General features: G+C 45.9%; 1 protein-coding gene across 3 annotated transcripts in view; it reads left to right on the plus strand.

The window, feature by feature from the left end:
• Nucleotides 1–18,963, plus strand: part of LOC119395211 (calpain-9) — a 111,610-nt gene extending 92,647 nt beyond the window's left edge. For 2 of the 3 annotated variants that reach the window (XM_049415527.1, XM_037662482.2), the window contains 11 exons: nucleotides 844–1,004; nucleotides 6,561–6,766; nucleotides 9,057–9,123; nucleotides 10,615–10,653; nucleotides 11,307–11,364; nucleotides 13,146–13,228; nucleotides 14,019–14,087; nucleotides 14,181–14,259; nucleotides 16,732–16,845; nucleotides 17,639–17,694; nucleotides 18,662–18,963. In XM_049415527.1, coding sequence (XP_049271484.1) covers nucleotides 844–1,004; nucleotides 6,561–6,766; nucleotides 9,057–9,123; nucleotides 10,615–10,653; nucleotides 11,307–11,364; nucleotides 13,146–13,228; nucleotides 14,019–14,087; nucleotides 14,181–14,259; nucleotides 16,732–16,845; nucleotides 17,639–17,694; nucleotides 18,662–18,688 — 959 coding nt within the window. In that variant the 3' untranslated portion in view covers nucleotides 18,689–18,963. The remainder of the gene's footprint in view (nucleotides 1–843; nucleotides 1,005–6,560; nucleotides 6,767–9,056; nucleotides 9,124–10,614; nucleotides 10,654–11,306; nucleotides 11,365–13,145; nucleotides 13,229–14,018; nucleotides 14,088–14,180; nucleotides 14,260–16,731; nucleotides 16,846–17,638; nucleotides 17,695–18,661) is intronic. The other variant, XM_049415528.1, reaches the window with a different exon arrangement.
• Nucleotides 18,964–22,645: the final 3,682 nt, after the last annotated feature.

Here is a 22,645-nt window from a genome sequence, read left to right on the forward strand (position 1 = left end):
TTTTAATTGCTTCAATTAAGTAGTCGCTTCAACTACTTTAGATCAATCGGTCCCTGCATCACGCGGCAGGCATGTTTTAAAAGCAACTGATTGTAATATTGCGCGTAGGTCTGCGTTGGTGCCATCTACCTCAAGCCCCATAGTTAGAGACAACTTATGTAATAGACTAGTGAATGCTATAGATTCCTCATATAATACCCCTCAAGGGGTCTTTAAGGAAACAAAAATGAATGAATGAATGAACTTGCTATTGCACACGTTTTCTCATATGGGACTGATGCTTCTTGTTTTGTATATGACCTTCACTGCTCTAGTTTATCATCGACTGCATAGAGTACAGCAGGCGAGCCCCTTAGACACCTACTTGCAAAGCTGTGACGTGTCTTGTCGAATCGCGCAGCTCCCGCGCAAGAAACACGCGTGTTGGGGGCCGCACTCCAACGAGCCCATTCACACTCAATGCAGACGTTTTTAAATGTTGTCAATGTGAAACGGTGAAAGTATCTTTTGAAGATATGCGCTTGCAAAGACAGCAATGTTGTCATTTTTGGGCGAAACTCCCTCCGCTGCGAAAATCGACATACTAAAAGCATACCGGAAACGCAATGCGTAGTGTGCTTTCCTGTTCCACTTCAATCATACCGCTCGCGAAATGAGTGCTCAGCTGATGTTATACGTCCCAGTTATTAAATAAAGGCGCAAAAAAACATTTTGCCGTCGTGCGTGCACGTAACCTTGCACTGTTCCAGCCTAACTTCAGTGCTTTACTCGGTCGACTTCGTCCCTTTCCCCGCCCTCTCCATCCACCTTCTATATCACGTCTTGCTTCACTTGTTCCTACAGAAACCACGGGATGCAACCCCCAGTTTCACGTGCAAATCCCAAAGACAAACTCAAGTAAATGCCACATGGTGGTGTCCGTGACGCAGCAGTACGTCACAGATGCCCTACGAGATTCTGGAAAGAAGCCCACGTTGCACCCTGTCGGTTTCGCTATATACGAGGTGAGAACCTGTTCTTTGTTGCGACCCATTATCGTCGTACGTCAAAGCGTGTGCAAGCTCTTTCTATGTCCTTATTGGTGTTGCTTTCTCGCGATACTGGCCCGCGAACTGCCGCTTTGTTTTCAGCCACTAATATCATGGTTATTATGTTCTTGCAAAGGGAAGAACATTGTGAAGATGCGAAATCACGAGGCTGCAAAAACGCAGTCTATCCACTCGTGTGCGCTACTCAACGCTGCCTGGAGTAGCTTTTAGTAAAGTTTTTCTTCCAAGCCGGCTTTATAGAATAAAAAAGGCACATGTGTTTGGACTGAGCGTTTAAAATTATTGCTGCAAAATTTGAATCAAATGCTTCTCCTCCCTCTGTTCCTCTCCATCGTATCTTTCATTCTCACTCTTTCTCGGTTTACGGTGGTCGCTGCGAGCGCGCTAATGTACAAAAATGTGCTGTAAATGTGATTCAGGTGTGCAGACGATGCGTGGAAAGGTACAAACGATACTCTCTGTGTTGGTAGATTCGTACATTTCGTGTAACATATGTACGCGAAAATAATTAGTCGAAACGTTTATCGGCGAGATTTTGACAATTCAGTTGTACATTTCGATTTTCATTGAAAGTGGTAGCCGCATCTTCAACTAATCTAGTAAGCTTGTCCTATATACACCGCAGGATATGTATTTAAAAAAATCTGTCAGTGATAAAATAAGACTGTGTATAATACACACACGTTCTCAGCACGCGGAACTGCGGCGGGGCTGCTTTACTCTTGCAGGGAATGTACACCTATCAGCAGAGTCCTTTTGGAAGGACTCTGCTACTAGTAACACAAACGTAAAAGTAGCTCACCGGCGCTGGCTGCTTATGCGAAATTATACAAAGCCCTTAGGTTACACTATTATTACGCGTCTATTCCGCTGATTCACCACGTGAGATGTAATCGTGGATACATTCGCTCGATAGGGTGTGACGTCTCTATATAGCGACGTCCGCGGCGTGGTTTCGCGAGTCGTGACGTCAACTCGGCGTCCAGACAGTTTCGTCCGTCGTTTGAATTGAATCACCCTTTCACGTGCGTCTATGTATGATCGAATAAAGGCTCGTATACTGTGCGTCAGCTACGGCTCTCTACCACGGCTTTTCATCGGTTTGTGTAGGCGTAGCCTTCGACAACGAAAGCGTTTCCTCTCGGTCTCATCGTCGAAGCAAACGTCGGCCGTTTGCGTCGCGTGATTTCACGCTGGCGCGAGCTAACCCGCTTTGAGCAGGTGGCGTTCGCAACCTTGAACGCCGCGTCGTAAAAGCTGTCGCGTGTAATACTATACACGTATAGGTGTACGGGTGGGCAGTCTTTACCCACAGAGACACGAGAAAAAGCGATTGCGTGCCATAGTCGCGTGCAGTTCGCGCTCCCACGTCGGCTTTTCTTTTCTTTTCTTTTTTTTTCTATTTTCAAGTACGTTTTCCGACTGTTTCGGGAGCGACCGCACACGGAGAGGTTCGGATGCACTTGGCATGGCGTTACGCGCGGGCGACGTTGGCGCTTCTGCAGGTCGCCCGTCCGCGAGCACGCAACCTGCCTTGTTATTATATGCGCTAAATAGCTTCCGGAGTTGGGCCACCTCACGCCGTTTCATTTTGGAGTTATAAACGAGCGCTTACAAACGGGGAGTTTGAAGGAGAGGACAAAAAAAGGTGGGGGGGAGGGGGGGGGGGCTACGAGACAGGATACCAGTTCCTTTAAAGTATCGCGAGGAAATGGGACAGCCGAACGGCAGGATAAAGCAAAGGGGCAGATCGCCAGAGCAATAACTGTCGACTGCGCCACCGCATAACTTAGCAGCATCGTAAAGCGTTTGCAATAAACCGTTTGCTTTGAGCTAGTTGGCCTATTCTGAGAACTTATATAGGCAGCGGTTCTGAGTTAAAAAAAAAGAGGATGAATAAAGCAATACGCACAATCACTCGCAGCCCCTTGTCTCCTCGTTGTACGGGCAAACGCTCGTGTGCATTCGTCCACGTCTGTGTGCGAAGTACTGTCCAAAATAATTAGCTTTTTTTTTTCTTCGGTCGGAGGGATAGCTGGTTATAGGCGCCCCTCAGTTTCTGCCGCATTTTACGTCGAGAACAACGAGGAATCTTCGTTGTTTAACGTGTAGCGCTTGCTGTATAGCTGTTTTCAGATAGCCTTGCAACGCAAGTGGGGCGATACTTGCAAGAGTGCGTTTTTGCATTCAACACGTTCAACATGGACAATCAGAGCACACCTGTTCACTTAGAATTCGTCTCTGTTTGAGTATTGAAGCAATTCTCACGACCAGTCGGTGCTATACACGCGTGTTGAGTGGCAGGGAGTATTCAATGACAATTCGCGAATGGGTGTGCGAGTGCCGTGTCGAGTTTTCAAAATGTGCGCCCGAGAAACCATTTTTCAGTTTTCGATATGCGCAGAATGTCAAGCGTGTTCACCCACATTTCGAAAATATTCCCTTATTTTTCTGGAGGATAAACTTCGCAACGATTTCACTAGAGGTCGGTTTTCGTAATGCAACTAAGGAAGGAATGTCATGGTTAAGCTATGTACCCATTAGAGAGAGAGGGAGAGATCAAGGGCACGTGAACATTATGGAATATTTGGCCGGCTCCTTCACAGCGCTCTGGAAGTGTGCTGCAGGCCATAATTTTCATTGCTTGTAGCGGAATAACATGCACTCAGCCATCTTTGCCTGGGGGGCTGCGGGTCAGGTGGGACGAACGGCACCGATAGTGTCCGGCCTGTCCTTGTCGCGTGCTTGCCGCTGGTATTCGTTCGCCATCCGCTATTACATTACCAAACCCGCAGTATTTGGGCTGAAAGGTGACGGTGGTAATTGGCGTCAAGATTATGGGGTCAAGATCGAAGTCATGCTTGCTCTAAAAGCGGGTGTGAGAGCAAAAAATACTAGTCCGAATTCACGATGCATTTCGTTCGCAAGTGTTCTTCGGCATCGGCCAGCCGGATTCAGTAATGATATGCGTAGTATCAGGATTGCCTGAAATTTTCTCTTGCGAACAATTCTAATTCTAGCGCAAGATGTTTTTGTGAATACGGGCCCCAGGGGCCGAATTCATACACCTTCTCTTTCTTAAGTGATCTTTCCCATTGGACGGCTGGGTTCTGTAATATGTCCAGCGTCAGGTTTGGCTGAATTGGGGGCATGAATGAACGGCCTCTAATAGCGACAGCACAGCTTCATCATCATTGTTTCAGGTCGCTTAGTCTCCGTAGTATACAGCTTAGTTGCCGCATAATCCGAGTTAAGACGCGTTGACACAGTACTGTATGCGCCATACCTGAACACTTTCACGGTGCTTGACTTCTTCAATGACACGAGCGCCGAGTGACACTCTTCTGTTCCAAGCACTTCCGGCAGAGCACTTACTCCCGGCTTTCCGAATATTCAGAAAAAGTCTCCTAAAAAATAAAACTGGTACGAAAGCGATGGTTCTGGTTCGAGCTACATTGGATACATATGATATTAGGACATGGATTTACTTAAGATAAGGGGCAAATAACTGTCAGGATAATTAATAAAGATAATTGAATGAGTTCATTGAAAGAGCAGGCGGTTTTCCTGTGAGCAGGTAGGATGGTTCCGGCCCCTGGCGGAGAAGATCTCAACTACGAACTACTTTCTACGTGGCCTCCGAGACCCGCTTCGGCAGTGCGACGAAACACAAAGTTAACCCAAGGAATACACCGGGGCACATGAACGCCGACGTGCGAGTGCCACTATACCAGAGACCTAAGTGAAGGATTAGGGTCGCCTCCAATTTTTTTATAACGGAACGCGCGAAGTGGCGAACCGGTGCCGTATCTGGGCCGGGCAATCATTCACATTCAGCGAGTGCCCCTGCGAACATTGCCTATAGAACTGACTGCTTCGGAACGTATAATTCATAGTGATAATCTTAGTATAACTCTCGATTCCAAAGCTTCCTCCGTTTATCATTAATATTTTTACTCTAGCGCAATTTGGGTTGAAGCCTGCGGCTAATGCTATTGCACCGCGTTACTCCATGTCATTCGAAATTCTAGGCATTGTTTCGCTGTGCGGTCTACCTAACTTCATAAGGAAATAAAAGTCACTGAAGTAGAGCACCAAGTCGGGCTAGTTGGTTAAGATTCATTATGACGACTAAAACTGCGCTAAAAACACAAAGACAAAGACGAGGAAAAACAGGACTCGCGCAGACTCACAACTGAACGTTTAATGTCTGAGGGATGACATATATACACAGTTAACATTTGATGAAATAAGATCATTGGACACAGATATGTCTACGTCACAAAGTGGCACCTAAATATTTCATCTCACAATCGACAAGAGATACGGAAGGTTCACTTATACACCCCCGTGTAATGTTAATCTTGAAAGCCTCGAACACCTCGCGTGTGCACCGGTCCTTGTGACGAAACAAAATCTTGGTTTTATTCACAAGCGGTTGGCACAACTCGTTGCTGCCTACTTTACACTCCCTACAGTGTTTGGACACGTGCGAATAGCCATCTGTAGAACAATTCCTAAGATGCTCTTTCAGCCGAATATTTATACACCTCCCCGTTTGTCCCACGTACACCTGCCCACAAGAAAAAGGAAATTCATAAACTACTGCGCAGGCACACGGGGAAAACCTGGACCTATGTTCAATGCTGCAAACAAAAGGGCTGTAATTAGGTGTTTTGTCAATGACATTCATTACCCTGGCACACAATCGCGACATTTTCTGAGGCGCCGAAAACAGCAACGAGTTGTGCCAACCGCTTGTGAATAAAACCAAGATTTTGTTCCGTCATAAGGACCGGTGCACACGCGAGATGTTCGAGGCTTTCAAGATTAACATTACACGGGGGTGTATAAGTGAACCTTCCGTATCTCTTGCCGATTGTGAGATGAAATATTTAGGTGCCACTTTGTGACGTAGACTTATCTGTGTCCTATGATCTTATTTCATCAAATGTTAACTGTGTATATATGTCATCCCTCAGACATTAAACGTTCAGTTGTGAGTCTGCGCGAGTCCTGTTTTTCCTCGTCTTTGTCTTTGTGTTTTTAGCGCAGTTTTAGTCGTCATAATGAAAGAAAAGTCAGCTGAGGTCAGCACCACGCATCGAGTGACGATCAGCCTATTTTCCTCTACGATCACTTCTAAATTATTCTGGCAAATACGCGAAAAGAGGCTAGGCTAGTGTTATCCGTCGTTAAAAAGCCGCGAGGGTCTCTTGTGATAGTGTCGGCGCAGAACCGCCCTAGGTCACTGTCGAAGCGCGAAAGGGAGCGGAAGAGCAACGGCACGACCGCATTGTTTCGGAATAGTCGAAAATAATCGACATCTCTTTGCTATGCACGGTCTTTCTCACGGTCTCATTACCGCTTCGAAATGTAAAGCTCCGTCAATCGAGAAATCCCAACGCAGTACTTCAAAAACAAAGGTGCATGCTATACCCGCGATGTCCTTCCTCGTTCGTTTTTCGAGATGCCCGCATCTATATATACATATGCGTGCTTGCCCCGCAGATCCCGGCGAACCTGACGCGGCTGACGACGCAGTTCGTGGCCACGCACCGGCCCTTGGACGTCACGGTGCACACGACGACGCGCGAGACGGTCACCTTCTTCACGCTGCCCGCGGGCGACTACATCGTGCTGCCCTGCACCAGCGCGCCCAACTGCGAGACGCGTTTCCTGCTGCGCATCTTCACCGACGAGCACAGCAACGTGTGGTACGTCATCTGTGCAGGGGGAGCCATTCTATCTGGGGCGTCGGACACGCGGTGCCATAGCTGGACGTAATGTGTTTCGCGACCCACGCGGACTGTGCGAGCGTGCTAAGGTCGTTACGGCAGCGCGTATACGCGCGGACACGGGTAATGTTCTCGGCTCGCCGGCCGCGAGCTGAGTGTACTAAAGCAGATATTTCCCGTTACATCCACGAGGGGAGCATTCGTTGACCGGCGTACGCGCCGTTACACCGCTTTGTCGCTACAGGACGGGTAACGGAATGGCGGGTTGTCGACTGCTGTAGCCCACTTTTTCGCGCACGACAAGCGCGACTGTTTGTAATTCGGCAATTCTGTTACGTTGCGGCGAACTGGTTATAGGCTGATGTGGTTCACGTATACGCTTGTAGAGCCATCGTGACCGACGATGCTGCCGACATAGAAAGTCAGCAAAAGCGCAGCGACAATGCGTGGCCGTGACGCAGTGTTTACGGCAACAAGAAATGTCTACGTGCATTCTGGGTGAGCGGGAACGGGGAGCACTGCAATGCTTGCGGACGTCACTTGCTATGTATACTATACATATACCTAATAGACTCGTTGTCAGGCATCGGGTCGCATGGTGCGTATAGACACGGCTGCTTGCGGGTTCCATGAGCTGTGACGTATGCTCGAAAACAAGGATTTATCTACATTTTCACGTCACCTGCGGTTGGGAGAGATTAGGCCTCTTGAAAGTTACATACGAGAGCTGCCTTGGTTGCGTGTTTTAGTCAAGACGAGTGAGGTGCATGCGTGAGCGATGAGTGCGTGAGAGAAGCGTATAGAATGCCGGTTACTGCAGGTCTCACCAGCGGGCGAGAAGTTGAAGGAAGTCGCTCCTGCACCGTCGAGGAGAAAACAACCATGTTACTATAGTTCGCTGTTTTGATAGTCGGCTATCTATACATGTCCTAACATTTGCGCTCTGAGGCATTTCAATTTCGAATTTGTGATCAAAATTAGTCGGAGTCAATCACTCCGAATAGATTAGTAGCGCCATCTTTTTGCAAGTCTGACACCAGTTATGAACTCCGTGGACGACAGTTTTCAAGCACACCAATAGGATTGGTCGTATGACTGATCAGGACGTCTTGAGGGGCTAGTTGGTTCATTCTATGCCGGAAAATGTTTGCGCGAAACTTAAAAGGGACACCACAGACATTACGGTTTAGCTCTAACACGTTTATTCGTCTAATTTTTATTATTGTTTAACTAATCCTACTTGAAGTCATTTTAAAAATGCCGCTGTGGTAACGGCAGTCCTTAGGACATCGCCCCAGGTATCTCATATATTTCTTATTATTAAACAATTTCTAGCGCATTTACAGAAACAACACCCAGTATATTGCTCGACGCCACATAGCGCGGGTCGGTGGTGGTGGGGTTCATTTAGCACTCATCTACGGTGCTCGGTACACGACCGCTTTTACACTCGTTTCCAACCGTAATGGGGTCGCTGAATCTGTATTTCTCTCTCTCTCTCTTTAATTAACAGCAACAGCCGTTAAAGCCTCGAAACGTGATTGGCTGCGTACCATATACGGTCGTCCTTTCCGCTACGCCATCGTCATCGGGCTAACTTGCAATTCTTAACTTCACCCTTATCATATGACAAAATGAAAAAAATATATATATTTTTTCCTCTCGTCGCCGCTGGAGATCTAAATTATGCACCCAACGGCGATGTTCAGTTGAGAGCTCATACACTAAACATTAAGCTATCAGCGCCTTTTGTTACTGTTTTTAATTACAAGACAGTAAAACATATCAGGAAGAAAAGAAATCCCCACAAATATTTAAGGGAACTCTGAGCACACGCAGCTACGTTGCCTGTGCGCTCGCATTTGTTTGGCCGAGTTTCGAGCGCACCGTGCTAACGCAAGGGCACATTCCCAAAATAAAGCACAGCTATCACCACTCGACATTCGCTCGTGGCAACTTGTGCCCTGTATTGTGTTCATCGCTGACTCTGGGGGTGGCTTCGGGTGTCTGTGCCTGTATTTAAGAAGCCTCTGCAGGCAATAGAGTAAAACGGGAAAGTGACGTCGAGCGCACTGCGAAATTCCCGAGAACAGGGAAGCGACCACTTCCATGGGGCCTTCCGCTGTCGTATATAGGAGACGAGTTAAGAAAACCGGAGCAATAACTGATGCTTGTTTGTTTGTGTGCGGGTGTGTGTTATTTGTTTTTTAATCATCAGTATGATTTCCACGCTATTCATTTTAGCATCCCGCATAAATTTATATCGCAGGGAAGTCAACGATGACAACCTAATCTACCGCAATTTGAGTTTGACAAAGAATGGGACTACGGGTCATGTGAGTATTCTACGTGAACTCCTCCTTTTTTTGGTATGCTTAAGCGAATTATAAAGATTCCGTATGTTCATTTGTAACGCCCTTTCAAGATCGGTGATGTAGGTCGACACGCCATATGCGCGCGTGTTGTACAACGTAGGCTTTAGCTGCAGAATGTGATTCATGGACACGACCGTGTGATTTTTAGAAGCCCGTCGGGCAACAAACACAGCCTAGATAAGAGCTGTATTTCGAGGAACTTAGATAAGGAGGGCGCTCTATCATCGGGTCTCATCACATTGCACAGGTGAAGTGGGCAGACTGACGTGTTATACCTGAACATTATCTGAAACGTTGCCGGGCTGGCTAAACGCACTGCTGGCGTGGAAACAAGTCAATTGCCAATGTCCCGAAAACATCAAGTGTCGGGATCCGTACAGACCTGGAAACGTTTACATTGGCTGCCGTACCGTATTTAAAAATAAATATGCGTCGTTATACATAATTGTTCAGGCCAAATAAACGAATGTCAATATATATGAAAATTGCGGTTTCAGTAATATAGCTGGCAAAGTACAATGACAGGGATATATAATACGCTCAGTAAGAACCTTGATATTATACCGATGTGTATTGCTCGCGGTATATGATCGCACTATGCCCCGCGAGTCGTCTGCGCATCGGTGTCGCACAGAATGACCGGCTTTGTATGCATACTCGACCTGCCCGAATCAGAGGTAATTTTGCGCGGGTCTCTTGGCCAAGTATGTTCCTCTGACCGAATGGGGTATTTGGGTCAGAAATACGATCCATATACTTTGCACGATCCATAGTGATGTCCATGGCCTCGGTGTAGTCAACCGGGGCCGCAGAAGATGTCTTGGCGGTGACCTCCTCCGTCTGTGCGCGGCCTTGTAAAATTGTCGTTGTTATTATAGTTGCACGTGCAGTATCTGCCAATATACCGTAGGTTATTAGGAAATATGAGAAATACTCAAGATCTGAGAGCCGGCAGAGCAGTTAATTTTCATAGTACACTTCTAGCCTCATTTCCTCCCTCTTACCACCCCCCCCCCCCCCTCACCGTGAACTACGACGTATGTTTTCCTACTATTCAAGTTTGAAAAAATATGTCGCAGAGTTTCGGCGACAACGCGGTGTCTTTGCCCAAATAGTTAGTTTTTATGTCATCGTAACAGCTACCCATCTGGAATGAACGTCAGCCTTTTAACATCTCGTAGCAAGGCAGGTAAATGACTCCTCGCTGTTACAGAGGCATCCGGAGAGGAACTTAGCACTATATGTTAAATTGAATGCGAAGCTCTATTGTTCTGGTTACTCATAAACTGCAACGTTCATTTCATTGCGCACAGCACAGTATCTAATTTCTTACCTCGATTGCCCAATAAAAACTTTTATTCATTAAGGGCACAGTTCCGCGCCACAAATTTTACCCTGAATGAAATTTGACGCCCTGTCATCTGCTTTCATACTTTTTTTTTTTTTTCGCAGCCGAAAGGACCTGCCATGTTTTCAAAGCTAGCGCACAAGGTACGTATTGTTTGTTCAGAACATCGTTGGTTTGTCTGCACTTAAACGCCTGCTGTTTCGGAAGCACGTCTGACACTTAACACAAATCGAACAAGTAGTCTATAGTTGTCTGTTGAGGCTTTTCCTTGACTAGGCTAAAAAAATTCCTTAGCAAATCTGTTCTTACTGTTCGGTTTTCTGTGCGGACTGTCAGTCTTGCCCTTCGTGCAGATCAGCTAGCGTTGTACTTTCTCTGAAGTCGTTAAGGCATATCAACTTCTATTTCCGTATCTTCTTTTTTTCTTCCCATTACTTTTACCCATATTATCTAAGACGTGTAAAGTCTAGACGGGTGAGGAAGTGGGGATTACTTAGCATAATGACTCCTTCAAAAACAAGAGCGTTTTCATTCGGTTATTATCTCAAGAGCAGGGAGGCTTTGTGTTCCCTTTCGGCGACAGTTGCCGCCCCCGGCATTTTTTTCCTTTTTTTTTTCAACTTCTCGCGTGCTGGCTGCCGTATACCACACAAATTATTATTATTGTTGTGTTTCTATCTATCATTTCTGGTTATGTAGTGTTACATGAAGTGAAAAATTCTCGGTGATAAGATGCCGGAGTGAATTTTTTTCGAAGCGGGGTTGACTGACGCTTCGTGTGATGTACCTATCGCAGCTACCATGTGAGCTTGACGCCTACATGCTGCTCAAGATTTTGCGGGCCATCTCCAGAAGTAAGTGACTCGAGGAACACACAACGAGACAAATCACACGTGATGCTTGTTTATCGAATTCAAGACCTTCATTCATCAATATAATGGGCAAGCGAGTGTAATGGCGCCTGTCAGAAGTTTTATAACGGCGAGTTTACATCGACAGTAAAAAAAAAAAGAAATCATTCCCAAGGGTGTTGTTTCGCATGCACTGCTGTGTCTTTGTGCATTTCATTTGTTAACTTCCCGGGTTAATAACAGTCAGGTTTCAGCCAATCTGAAAAAAAAAATGGATTGAATTTAAAGGAGTACTGACACGATTTTGAGACTTCGCAAAAGGGACATTTTTCGTTTCCTTGGTATGCAGCGTAAACGCTCTCCACACACCGGAGCCAGACAACACGTATAAAATATTTTGATTCTAAAGTTTTCGTCACGGAATATGCAAGCCAGCCCCACTGCAACAGACATTATCCCGATGAGTCAACACAGCTGCCCTGAGTTTGCGTGCTCTGCATCGTGCATGCAGCCTAAATCGCAGAAATCACTGTCGGGGTCACTGGACGACAATTCACTCATCGTTTTTTACGTGCACTACGAGCAGATGACACATTTTCCGCTAGTACGCCACGAGTTGCTGTCTCCCCGTGACGTCACACTGCTATGACACGTCACTGAGAAGCCGCCCCCTCGATATCGAAACCGAAAGTGTCTTTTTAAGGTAGTGGTAATAAAAATATATTCAATGCATTCCCAGGCACCACAATACTCGTTTCAGGTTTCTCGACACCAGTATTTGTATTTAGAGCAATACTCCGAAAATTTTTAAAATTGGTGTCAGTACTCCTTTCAATACTCTCATCCCGACCCTTAGTTGAAGCTCTCCTCATAGTCTATATAAGTATATAAGTGCAGCTTTGGGAGATGTGGTCCCCTCCAATTACTCCTCTGTTCAAAAGTAACTACGACTTACATACACACGACTATATATATATATATATATATATATATATATATATATATATATATATATATATATATATATATATATATATATATATATATATATATATATGTGTGTGTGTGTGTGTGTGTGTGTGTGTGTGTATATATATAGTTGTATAACAGTGTGGCACGATACAGTTATGATTGACTTCAGTATTGCAAGTGGAAGTGCTTACAGCGATAGCTTACCATTTTTTCATCACAGATTTAAACTTCTTTTAGGTCCATGAATGTTATACTACACATTTTCCATTATATGTGCGTGGCGGCCCCCACGCGTATAGTTGTTGTACGCCGTGCTATTGATCTTATTCCTGCCACAACAACCAATTAGTTGCAGAAAGGACCTTGTGTCAATCAGACCTGCACCTCGGAAGTTTTCTTCCTTCCACTTTTTTTTTTTTTTTTTGAGAACTAGAAGAGTTTATGAAGTGCAGCAGTCAGGCTAATTGACTGCTGCGTCGTATTCCGAGGCTAATGTATATGACGATTATGGTACTGTCAGCACAAATTGAAAAGCGAACGAATCAAAATAAACTAAAGCTTACTTGCACTTCATCGTTAACAATTCGACGCTTTTTAGTGCAATTACGGATTCTAGTCGTAGTTTTCGGACTACGATATGTTTAGAAAACGGCTGTACATCTCTCTTTGAGGTAAGTGAACACGAGAGAGGTTCCGATTTACCTTTTCGGTTTTATATGCATATTTTAATCGCTCGCGTTTGATTTTGTGCCGATTGTAGTACGTGTATGTGCGATAATCTTCACGAAGGTCGCTGGGCTTATTCCGCGCAGAAAACCTGTGCCTTTCAGATACGCAGCTTCTGCTGGAGAAGCCGACTCTGGAGCTGTGCCGGCACCTCGTCATGCTGAAGGATGTATCCTTTTTCAATGTGACCGAGGTTATCTGCGAAGCGTTTGCAGGTACTGTGCGGAAGTGGTTGCCCATATGAAACACTGCGTGGTAAAGTGCGGCGTTATAGTCGTTCCTGCGACACCGCAAGCTCAACATAGAACGTCTGAGCAACCACAAGTTTTAAAGCGGCAGCACGCTGTGAGCAGCGCCTGTACCTCAAATCTCTACGCACGCCGTTAAATGAAACCGAGTCACATGTGACATTTGTTACGACAAAATTGCATTTTCGTGAAAAAAAAAATAATTTCAGATTGGCATGGGGAAGACAACGTTCGAGGGCCATGTATACCTGAAAACCAGTTGCCATAGGTGCATCTTCATTACTTCTAGGCGTCAAAAAATGATAACAAGACCTCAGGAGCTACAAAAAAGAACTTCAAACAGGACGAAATATTGATACTGTGCACCTGCATTATCTTAACTTGGCAATATTATTCGCAGGCGAACTGTTCGTCTGGTTGGTCTTGCTTGAACGTTGAAGGTATTATGAACAGTAAAAAAATACGGTCATAAATACAGAAAAGTCGAATCTGTTGCCATCGGTTCATCTGTACAATTTTGCAGGCACTAAATAATAATCATAAGACCTCGCCCGCTGTAGAAGGAACCAGTACGAAATACTGGTATACTTTGCACCTGCATTATCGCAGAAGTGCTCAAATACTGTTCGTGGGGCGTACCTGTTAGATCGCCTATGCCAGTGTGATCGGAGAAATTTGCCCCCTCGTTGCCGAGCCTTAACTGGAGACCAGCCCGTGATAAACGGCAAGATAAACATCAAGGACGTGCCCTTAATCCTGGGCATGCTGCACTTTTGGCGGGTACGTATATGGGGCTATGTTTCAATTGCGACGCCTTCTCTCTCGTGCCTGCCGTAGCATCAACTCCGTCTCTCGTTTTTTCTCTGCGTGCAGAGTGTCTTCGTGAAGTTTGACCGGCCGCACAAAGGGCGAACGAGCAGCTTCAACTTGAGGCCGCTTTTGTGGGAAGCAGGTAAGCCACTGCCGAGTGAGACATTACCGCGGCTCGCTTACACCGGCTGTCCCATTATTCCAACGTCGGTGGAATGGCCACTGATAGATGATTTAACCAAAGCCGCTTCGCGGATAGTACCTTATCAATTATTAATTGGTAGCGTCGGGTACTGAAAAGGGCACTCAGTGATATGACAGGGAGTATCATTTCGTCCATCCTCATTGCGAATCTTTGGCCAAATCCACAGATATTTTCGCTGTCAGTCATCATGACGGGATGGCATGTCCTTTTTTTTTAACGAGCAATATTAGCGTAAGAACTTTTGTGTGTGCGTGTGAATTCTGGCCCTTCTCCTAAAAAGAAAAAGAAAAGAAAGAAAGAAACGGTATTACTGTGTTTCCAAACCCATATCTTTAATAATGAGAGCAAGGACCACGCTTAAACAGAGGGCATGTAGTACATATTTGTTCTGTTTTTGCGATCAGTCGGTTTCGCGCTTCTTTATTTCTTTCGTCCTTTTTTTTTACGCTGCCCCCACCACGTCCGCCCTTTTCACTAGCGCAGTGAACGCCTGAGGGCACAATAAATTAAATGAAAATAATCACGCAAGCAAATTTACTTCAATAGCTACCCGGAGAAAAAGCCTCCGAAAACCTTTTAGCAGTGTTGACGAAGGACGAAGGGAAAAAAATAATAATCAGAAGAAGTGCATGCTTATTTATTCAATTAATCATCTATGACTGCACACTACGGGGTGTCCGCCGGGTCTGTATGCTGATCCTGGCAGGAATTGGTAGACTCAAACAGCGGAAAAGAATAATCATGATGCCTAACGCATCGTATCTGAAACGCTGACTGATACTGTTTCATATAACTGTAAGAAAATAACAAGGAAACAGTGAACACGAAAAAAGTCGCTGTTTATTCCGCGTGATTTCTGCTCCTTTACGTAGTTTTATGTCAACTTAACTTGGCTGAACTTGGGGCCGGGAAATGAAAACTCAAACTACAGCAATACACGCTGTACACTGATAGCTGCGAACTGGGCGTCGACCGTCGAAAAAACTGACAAGTGGTCAAGCGCGTCGGCTTTTATATAGGCGCCATCGAACTTTCCAGCGATGTCGTTGGTTGTTGCGCAATCTCTAGAAAAAGCTCGAGTGTTCGCGTCTTCCGCGCAATCTTACCAAAATGATCTGCAATAATCGCTAAGCTTCTAGAACAATGAGGCACGGTTTGCGCTGAGCGTTGCTGACAGCCTTTGTGGGCGAAAACCGAATACAGCAAAAGTGATAATAAGAAACGCACGTGGCAATATCATCAACATATGATATCACTGAAAAAAAAAAGTCAGTTTCGCCGCAATGGCGAAGCAATGAATGCGATAGCAATAAATTGGAATGTAACGCGAAGAACGGAAAGCAGCCTGAAATTGCCAGCGTGTCGCTCGAGCCCAAAGGACGCACGAAAAGAACGCACACAGGACGAGCGCGAACTAATGCGTCACAGCTCGACACTTGAAGCGCACTGCTCAAACATAAAGCAGGACGCACGAAACGAACGAACAGGTACACACAGGACGAGCGCGAAATGTCACAGTTGTTACTTATTTCTGTTTCAACAGCGCGCTCCTTCAGCAAACGCGGTCGCTGCAGCGAGCGAAGTGACCTTCGTACCCCCCGCTCCACCCCACCGGCCGCCCCTTCTTTCAACTAGAGATAAGCGCACGAAGGCGACCACGCCCTGCAGGGCGAAGAGCAACGGCGTTTGCAGGAGCGGGGCGACGATCTTTAAAGCGCGCCATCTATCTGGGGACTAAGAAAGCATGCTGAAGTAAATGGTGTATATAAAAAGCTTGCCGTGAGCAGGCTGGAAGACGGCACTGTTCGTGGCCTAACCGTCTAACGCCGCGCGCTGCGAAGCGAGAGGTCGCCCGTTCGATTCCGCGCGTCGGAAAGATTTTCTGAATTATTTTTCTTTGTGGCTCTTATTTATATATATATATATATATATATATATATATATATATATATATATATATATATATATATATATATGCACATATACATATACGGTGCATGACGGCGGCGACGGGGACGGCAAAAATCAGCCGAGACTGTCCATATAATTGATATCGCAATAAAAAGGGAAGAGGAAAAAGAACAGGAAACGAGCTGAGACCCAGGAGACTTTTCGAAAAGTATACAACGACGTATGTGCCTTAACGTTACAGATGAAACCTAAATGATGGTTGTCCAGTAATACCGCTGCACAAATATTTCCTTAAAGGGAAGCTGAAGCATCACAAGAAGGTAAAACAGTTTTATATGCGTATTGAATCTGCACTGGACTTTCCTTCAATTTTCAATATCTATAGCAAAACGGTGCAGATTATTCTGCAAGAATGTTGGAATGTTACATAGTGAGCGCTGTCCGCTGCGTCCTTTCCTGAATAGCCGCGCTGAACCCGTGCCTCCTCGACTCGCGCAGGGATCACGGTGAGCAACAAGGTACTGGAATGCTTGGTCATCCGCTACACCAAAGACTGCACCATCACGGCGGAGGCTTTCATCGGAGCTCTAGTCAAGCTGTACCTGGCACACGGTAAGAGAGCTGCGCAGCGCGAGGAACGCCAGGGCGTATGGTATACATACCCACACAATAAACCGTGAGCCCGTATTCACCAACCAACCTTTCTTATCTTTCGTTTTCCTTATCGTTTTTGGGCCCTTAACGCGCGTTAAGTGCATAAACTAGGCAAGGCAATAGATAACAGAGGTTGGTTTGTGAATACTGGCTTTATATTTGTTTATGAAGCACGTTAGAGGACGTCTAAACCACTCCGAGTTCAAAGAGACTGGTCTCTCTCTCGCCGCCACTATCCTCTTCACAGGCACTATCTCCTCGCCACTTCATCTTAAGACACGCGGACAATGTCAGCACTAAGCGTTGCGCTAAAGCCTATCACGACTTCGCACTTTTCGGCTACACGCCGTTATCTCCGTTTGCGCAGTCGAAAACGCACAAAGCTAAGGGAAATCAGTTGATCGCGCACGATAGTCATGCGAGACAAGGCAGAACGGGCGTGCGACTGCATGGCAAAGCAGGGTAGGAGGCGATTCACAACTGGTATCCCTCGTATATGGACCAACCGAGAGCTTATTTCCTCAGGACGTCACGCGAACAGGCTGCTAGCTTCCCGAACTGTGCCGAAAAGACGGGGCACCGCCAGGAGAGAATAACGCACTCGTTCTTCGTAATCGGAGGTTGTTTAAGGGCCCTTTAAGGGCATAGGAACGATAAGGGCAAGGCTGGTTTATGAATACGGCCCTTATTGTTGCTGTATACTGTATGCATGTGACATTAGGAATTGTTATTTTGTTTTCATCGTTCGCAGACAGGTACAGTCAAGTGGAAAAGAAGCTCAAGGAGAACACCATCTCCCTGGAAGAGGTGAGTTGGCCTGGCGCATTGGAGCAGCACTAATAAGGGGCGGCATCGCTCGCTCCGTCGCGCAGGAAGTGTCTGTATATGGTATATGCCAGCCGGCCGCGACAGTACGACTGGAGAAAAATGCGCCGGGTCGTCGTTAAGTTCACTCCGTTTCCATGCGTCGAAGAACTCGTCGCGGTCGCTCAGAGTGTATGCCGTTGCGCTGCTGATCTCCAGGTCGCGGGTTCGATCCCGTGACCGCGGCAGCCGCGTTTCGTTGGAGGCGGAATACAGAAAAACGCTCGTGCATCGTGTAATGAGTGCATGTTAAGGAACCCCGGGTGGTAGGAAATAACTCGAAAGCCCCTTCAAAGGAGTAACTCAGCAATAAGATTACGATTTTGGCGCGTGAAATGGCAAAATTTATTTTAATTTCTTCCAGTGGAACACATTTCTTGGTCGTTTAAAATTTAATTGTGTGGTTTAACGTTCCGAATATGCAGAGAGAAGCCCAAGTGATATCCGGCCACTTAAGATTCTTTAAAAGTGCGTCTAAATCTAAACACAGGAGCGGATTTTCTTTCTCGGCCCTTTTTGAATAAGGTAGTCAAGAAATCTTACCGCACGTTTTGCGTAGTGCACAGGAAGCTCTAGTTGTTCCGTCTATTTTTCAGCATTCATGTCAGAGATTTCATTATTGAACTGAAGTGTGAACACAGCGTAATGGTGTTGATAACAACTGAGGCATTAAAAAAAAGTCTTTTTTTTTGCTTTTGGCCACATAACTCTTCGTTATTTGTAAATTATACTAAAGTCTGCAGTTAAAACCACTCTCGCATATGTGGTGGCGCATGCTGTATGCGGACAACGTGGAGGCAGCTAGCCTATTTGCTCAGAGAGCCAGGACACCCAAACGACGGCAGCACTGGCGTTAATTTTCAGATTACACCTTTTCTCTTACACCTTTTCTTTCGATGTTCATTTGCAGATGATCTTGATGACGGTGTACTCCTGAGACCTAAAGGACAAAAGCGAGATACTTTTACGAAGACATCCCGATCCTGTCGTGGTGCCGGGTTCCATGGACAGAGACTTCGAAATAGGCGAGTCGCGCACCGCGACTCCAAAATATGTAATATATACTAATCTATCGAGAAAACAAAACTTTATCGAGAACTTTGTACCTTGCGTGCGTGTGCGAGTGTGGCGCTCGTAAGTGTGTGCGTGCCTGCCCAAAGCGACATCTTTTCTTTCTATCTTTCGCAAGAAGGAAATAAAGGATGTCTTTTTACAACACCTTGTCGTGTCTATTTTGCCGCAGTCGTTCCCACACACAGTGCACCGCAGAGATGTGATTTACCCGCTGACGCTCACATATTGTCCTTTCGGCTACCCATGCAGTTTGAGTTCAGAAATATTGGCACCAGAGGGAGAAATGACATCGAAGTGCGCGTGGCATCGACACAGGGGAGTTTCATCGCTTTCGCAGAGCAGCAACAGGAGCACATACCTCAAGGTGAGATTCAAGACCGTGACGTTAATGCTGATTTATGAGCGTCTTGATCGGCACCCGTCGCCTCCAATAGTTTACCGGCACAAGTGCTTGTTTTTTGTCACTCTGCAGTCTGGCTTTGTCACCGCCATGTCAGGCGTGCTGGAAAAGCAGAACTGCGACATTCCCTGCTGGACGATTTCACGTCACAGTGCCAGAAAAGTAGAGCACATACGCGAGGTGTTAGACCAAGATAAGCAAGCGAGGTGTGTACTATGACTACGAATGATCAGCACATGGCGCCCGCAACTACGGCCACGCCTGCCCCGACTGCGCACAACCCGCACGATGCTTCACATTGCACATGCTATATGGAAATGTCCGGTACATGACGCGACCCGGAGACAGCACCTCCGCCATGAAAATGCGCCGAGCTGCAACGGGTGCATTCGACCAGTTGGCAGGCTAGAAGACCATCGCGCAGCCGTGCAATCTCTCCGGTTCTTTACCACAGAATCCGCTCGTAGATCCTGATCCTCGCATCGTGCCTTAAAATTCCGTCACTCTTCAATAAAGTTCATTCCTCCTCCTTCTCCGCCCTCTCCCCCCTCCCGTTTTAATCTATCTATCTATCTATCTATCTATCTATCTATCTATCTATCTATCTATCTATCTATCTATCTATCTATCTATCTATCTATCTATCTATCTATCTATCTATCTATCTATCTATCTATCTATCTATCTATCTATCCGCCTACGTCTGGGTGCTCTCGGGATCGCCTCCTTAACATGGTGTAGACCAAAATTGGCATGGGAGGGTATGAGGGTTTGACGAATATGACTGTCTGGTCATGACCTGAATAACGGGAAAATCTTGACGCGTACGTGGCAAAACCCTTTCCTCCAGACACGTGCGGCACATACCCGTTTACCACGGGCCGCGGTGTACGGGTATGCGCCACAGGTGATCGACAGTTTATACCTACCCAGGAACGGCGAGAACAGACATTGGTAATTTAAATGCGAGAGCGTTAAGAGAAACCGTAATCGGCAGCGTTGACCCGACGAATGAAAAGAATAAAAATTAGGATCCCAGCAGGAATCGAACCCACGCATTCTGCGTGGCAGTCAGGTATTATACACCACAGAGCCACGCCAGGTCTACAAACTGGATTGGACAAACAGCCTATGCAGGCGTAATGTCGGTGCAACGTCAATTGTGGTTGTGGTGCTGGCTATCTAATTTTACAAGAAATCAATAAACACTACATATGTACTCCTACCATACAGGCGTCATATCAGATTAACGTCCGTGGTTCCAGTGTTGGCTCCACTTTTATAGCAGTCTAATAAACATTGCATTTGTATTCCTATGATTCGGCAACGTATATTGAAGCCTTGTTCGACCCCGGAGGAATATTTTAAAGAAAGTTACGTATGATATTCACATGATTGCACCATAAAGTGCACTTAGTTTCGACAATACTGACGTATGTACTCTAACGTGAGGGCTGACGTTACGTCGCACCATAAGTTACCCTTTAAACGCCAGTGTTGTCGACGTGCCTGGTAAGCCCACGGTGTGCACACAGCTACTACACTTGCAAAAACACGTCGATCCACTTCGTAAAGCTTGACTCAAGGCCATAAAATACAGCATAGAAGTACTCGCTGACTGCTTCGCGTGAAACCGATTCCCACAACGCGTGGGACCTGCCGAATTTTTCAGCTATGTTTTAACAGGAAGGGTTACTGTGTAACCTAAAGAACAAAAAAAAAAAAAAACATGGAGCCCTATAGAAACACGAATGGCGACACGGTTGGTAAGTTCCAGTTATTTAATTCTGATCAAGGATCAAAACTTGTAAAAACGCTTCGCCTTCACGAGTGGGATGCGATAGCGTAATCGGACCCCGTTCGCATCGCTTTCTCATTCGCTTGCCAGGCTCCGTTTCTCGGCGGACAGCGCAGCCGTGCCGCGAGGAAAGGAACGCCTGCGCGCGTAACACCGGCCGTTTTTTAAACTCTCCTACTATTCCTGCTGCAAGTGCAGTTGTGAAGTGCCCACTACTCCACACTTCATCATTTCGCAAAGTAGCGGAGTACCCGTTACGCGTGCAGCAGCACACTTTGTTGATGGTTTGGCTGATGATGATTATCAATTACGCCTTACGGGTTTGGTAATGGGTGGGCTTCTAAACCACCCACTCGTTTCGCAATTAACCCTTTTAGACGCTATGTACGCAATTGTGTGCACCACTTGTTTTAGCTATTTGTATAGACTAAAGGCTAAGAAATAGCAAGATACATTGAGCTTTGGATGAACATTGAGCTTTGAGCCTCTGCATAATAAATTTGTCCTCTTTAAATCCATTTTGCCGTGTACTGTTGCATATGATCACTTTGCTGAAGGCACTACCATGTTTAACGATTCGTTCGACGTGCCGCTTCCCGCGAGCCACGTCAAAACCATAATTTTTCTTTGCTCAAAATGGACATACCAGGAAGCGTATTTGCACTATATTTCTAGCCTGAAGTTTCAATCTATTTATGCAAAGGCAGAGCATGAATGCCTGCACAATAAACATATTTTTAATTGCAATTTAATTAGGATTAATTACTATAACACATATATATAAACTTATTAGGACATTATTTTTGTTTCAATGGAATACTGAGTGCCTTGAAATAACGTTGTATCGATTTGATACATTTACAGGCAGTTCTTCATAGGTGGCGTCTGAAAGGGTTAACAATGTGTGACCCCTGGTGAGATTTTGCGCCTCTGGCACATAATATTACATGTGTTAACGCTACTCATCAGACCACATGATGCCTGTAGAGTTCTTTTTTTTCTTCGAAGCAGTTTCAAGCATGCACTGACACAGCTATGTGGTAGAACACCTGGCTGCCACGCAGAATGCTTGGGTTCGATTCCGGCTCGAACCGCTGACTTATGTTCTGGGCATTCATCGCGCTTTCTCGCTCACAACCAACGCCGTCGACGCCACGCCAACGTTGGTATTTCGGCGACACGGAGTTTTTAACGCTATCGCGTTAATATGCGCACACAGACATATATGCGATTAGTGGTTCACTGGTACAGTAAAATTAGATCGATAAAGTGTAACACCTGAAAGCAACACCTGTACAGCCTGAGAAGAACGGTTGTGGAGTGCTCTGGATTAGTTTTCACCACCTTGGCTTCATTAGAGCCAAGGTTTGGAAGCACCCACCAATGCGGATGAACTTCTAAAGTCGATGGCATATTCCTGCGGTAAGGAGAGTGCGAGCTCGATTCTAAATATAGCCCCGGTTATTTATGTTTTCGCGCCGTTGCTGATTAATATTACCGAGTGGTCGAACAGGATGATCCGCATCACCGTTTGTCTCATCCCCGGAATATTTCGAATGTCTTGATGTCTTGACTTCGTGGCATAGTTAAATATAGCAGTGCGGTAATGTTTAACTTTAGAA

The sequence above is a fragment of the Rhipicephalus sanguineus genome, chromosome 1, assembly GCF_013339695.2.
Source record: "Rhipicephalus sanguineus isolate Rsan-2018 chromosome 1, BIME_Rsan_1.4, whole genome shotgun sequence".
Lineage (NCBI taxonomy): Eukaryota > Metazoa > Arthropoda > Arachnida > Ixodida > Ixodidae > Rhipicephalus > Rhipicephalus sanguineus.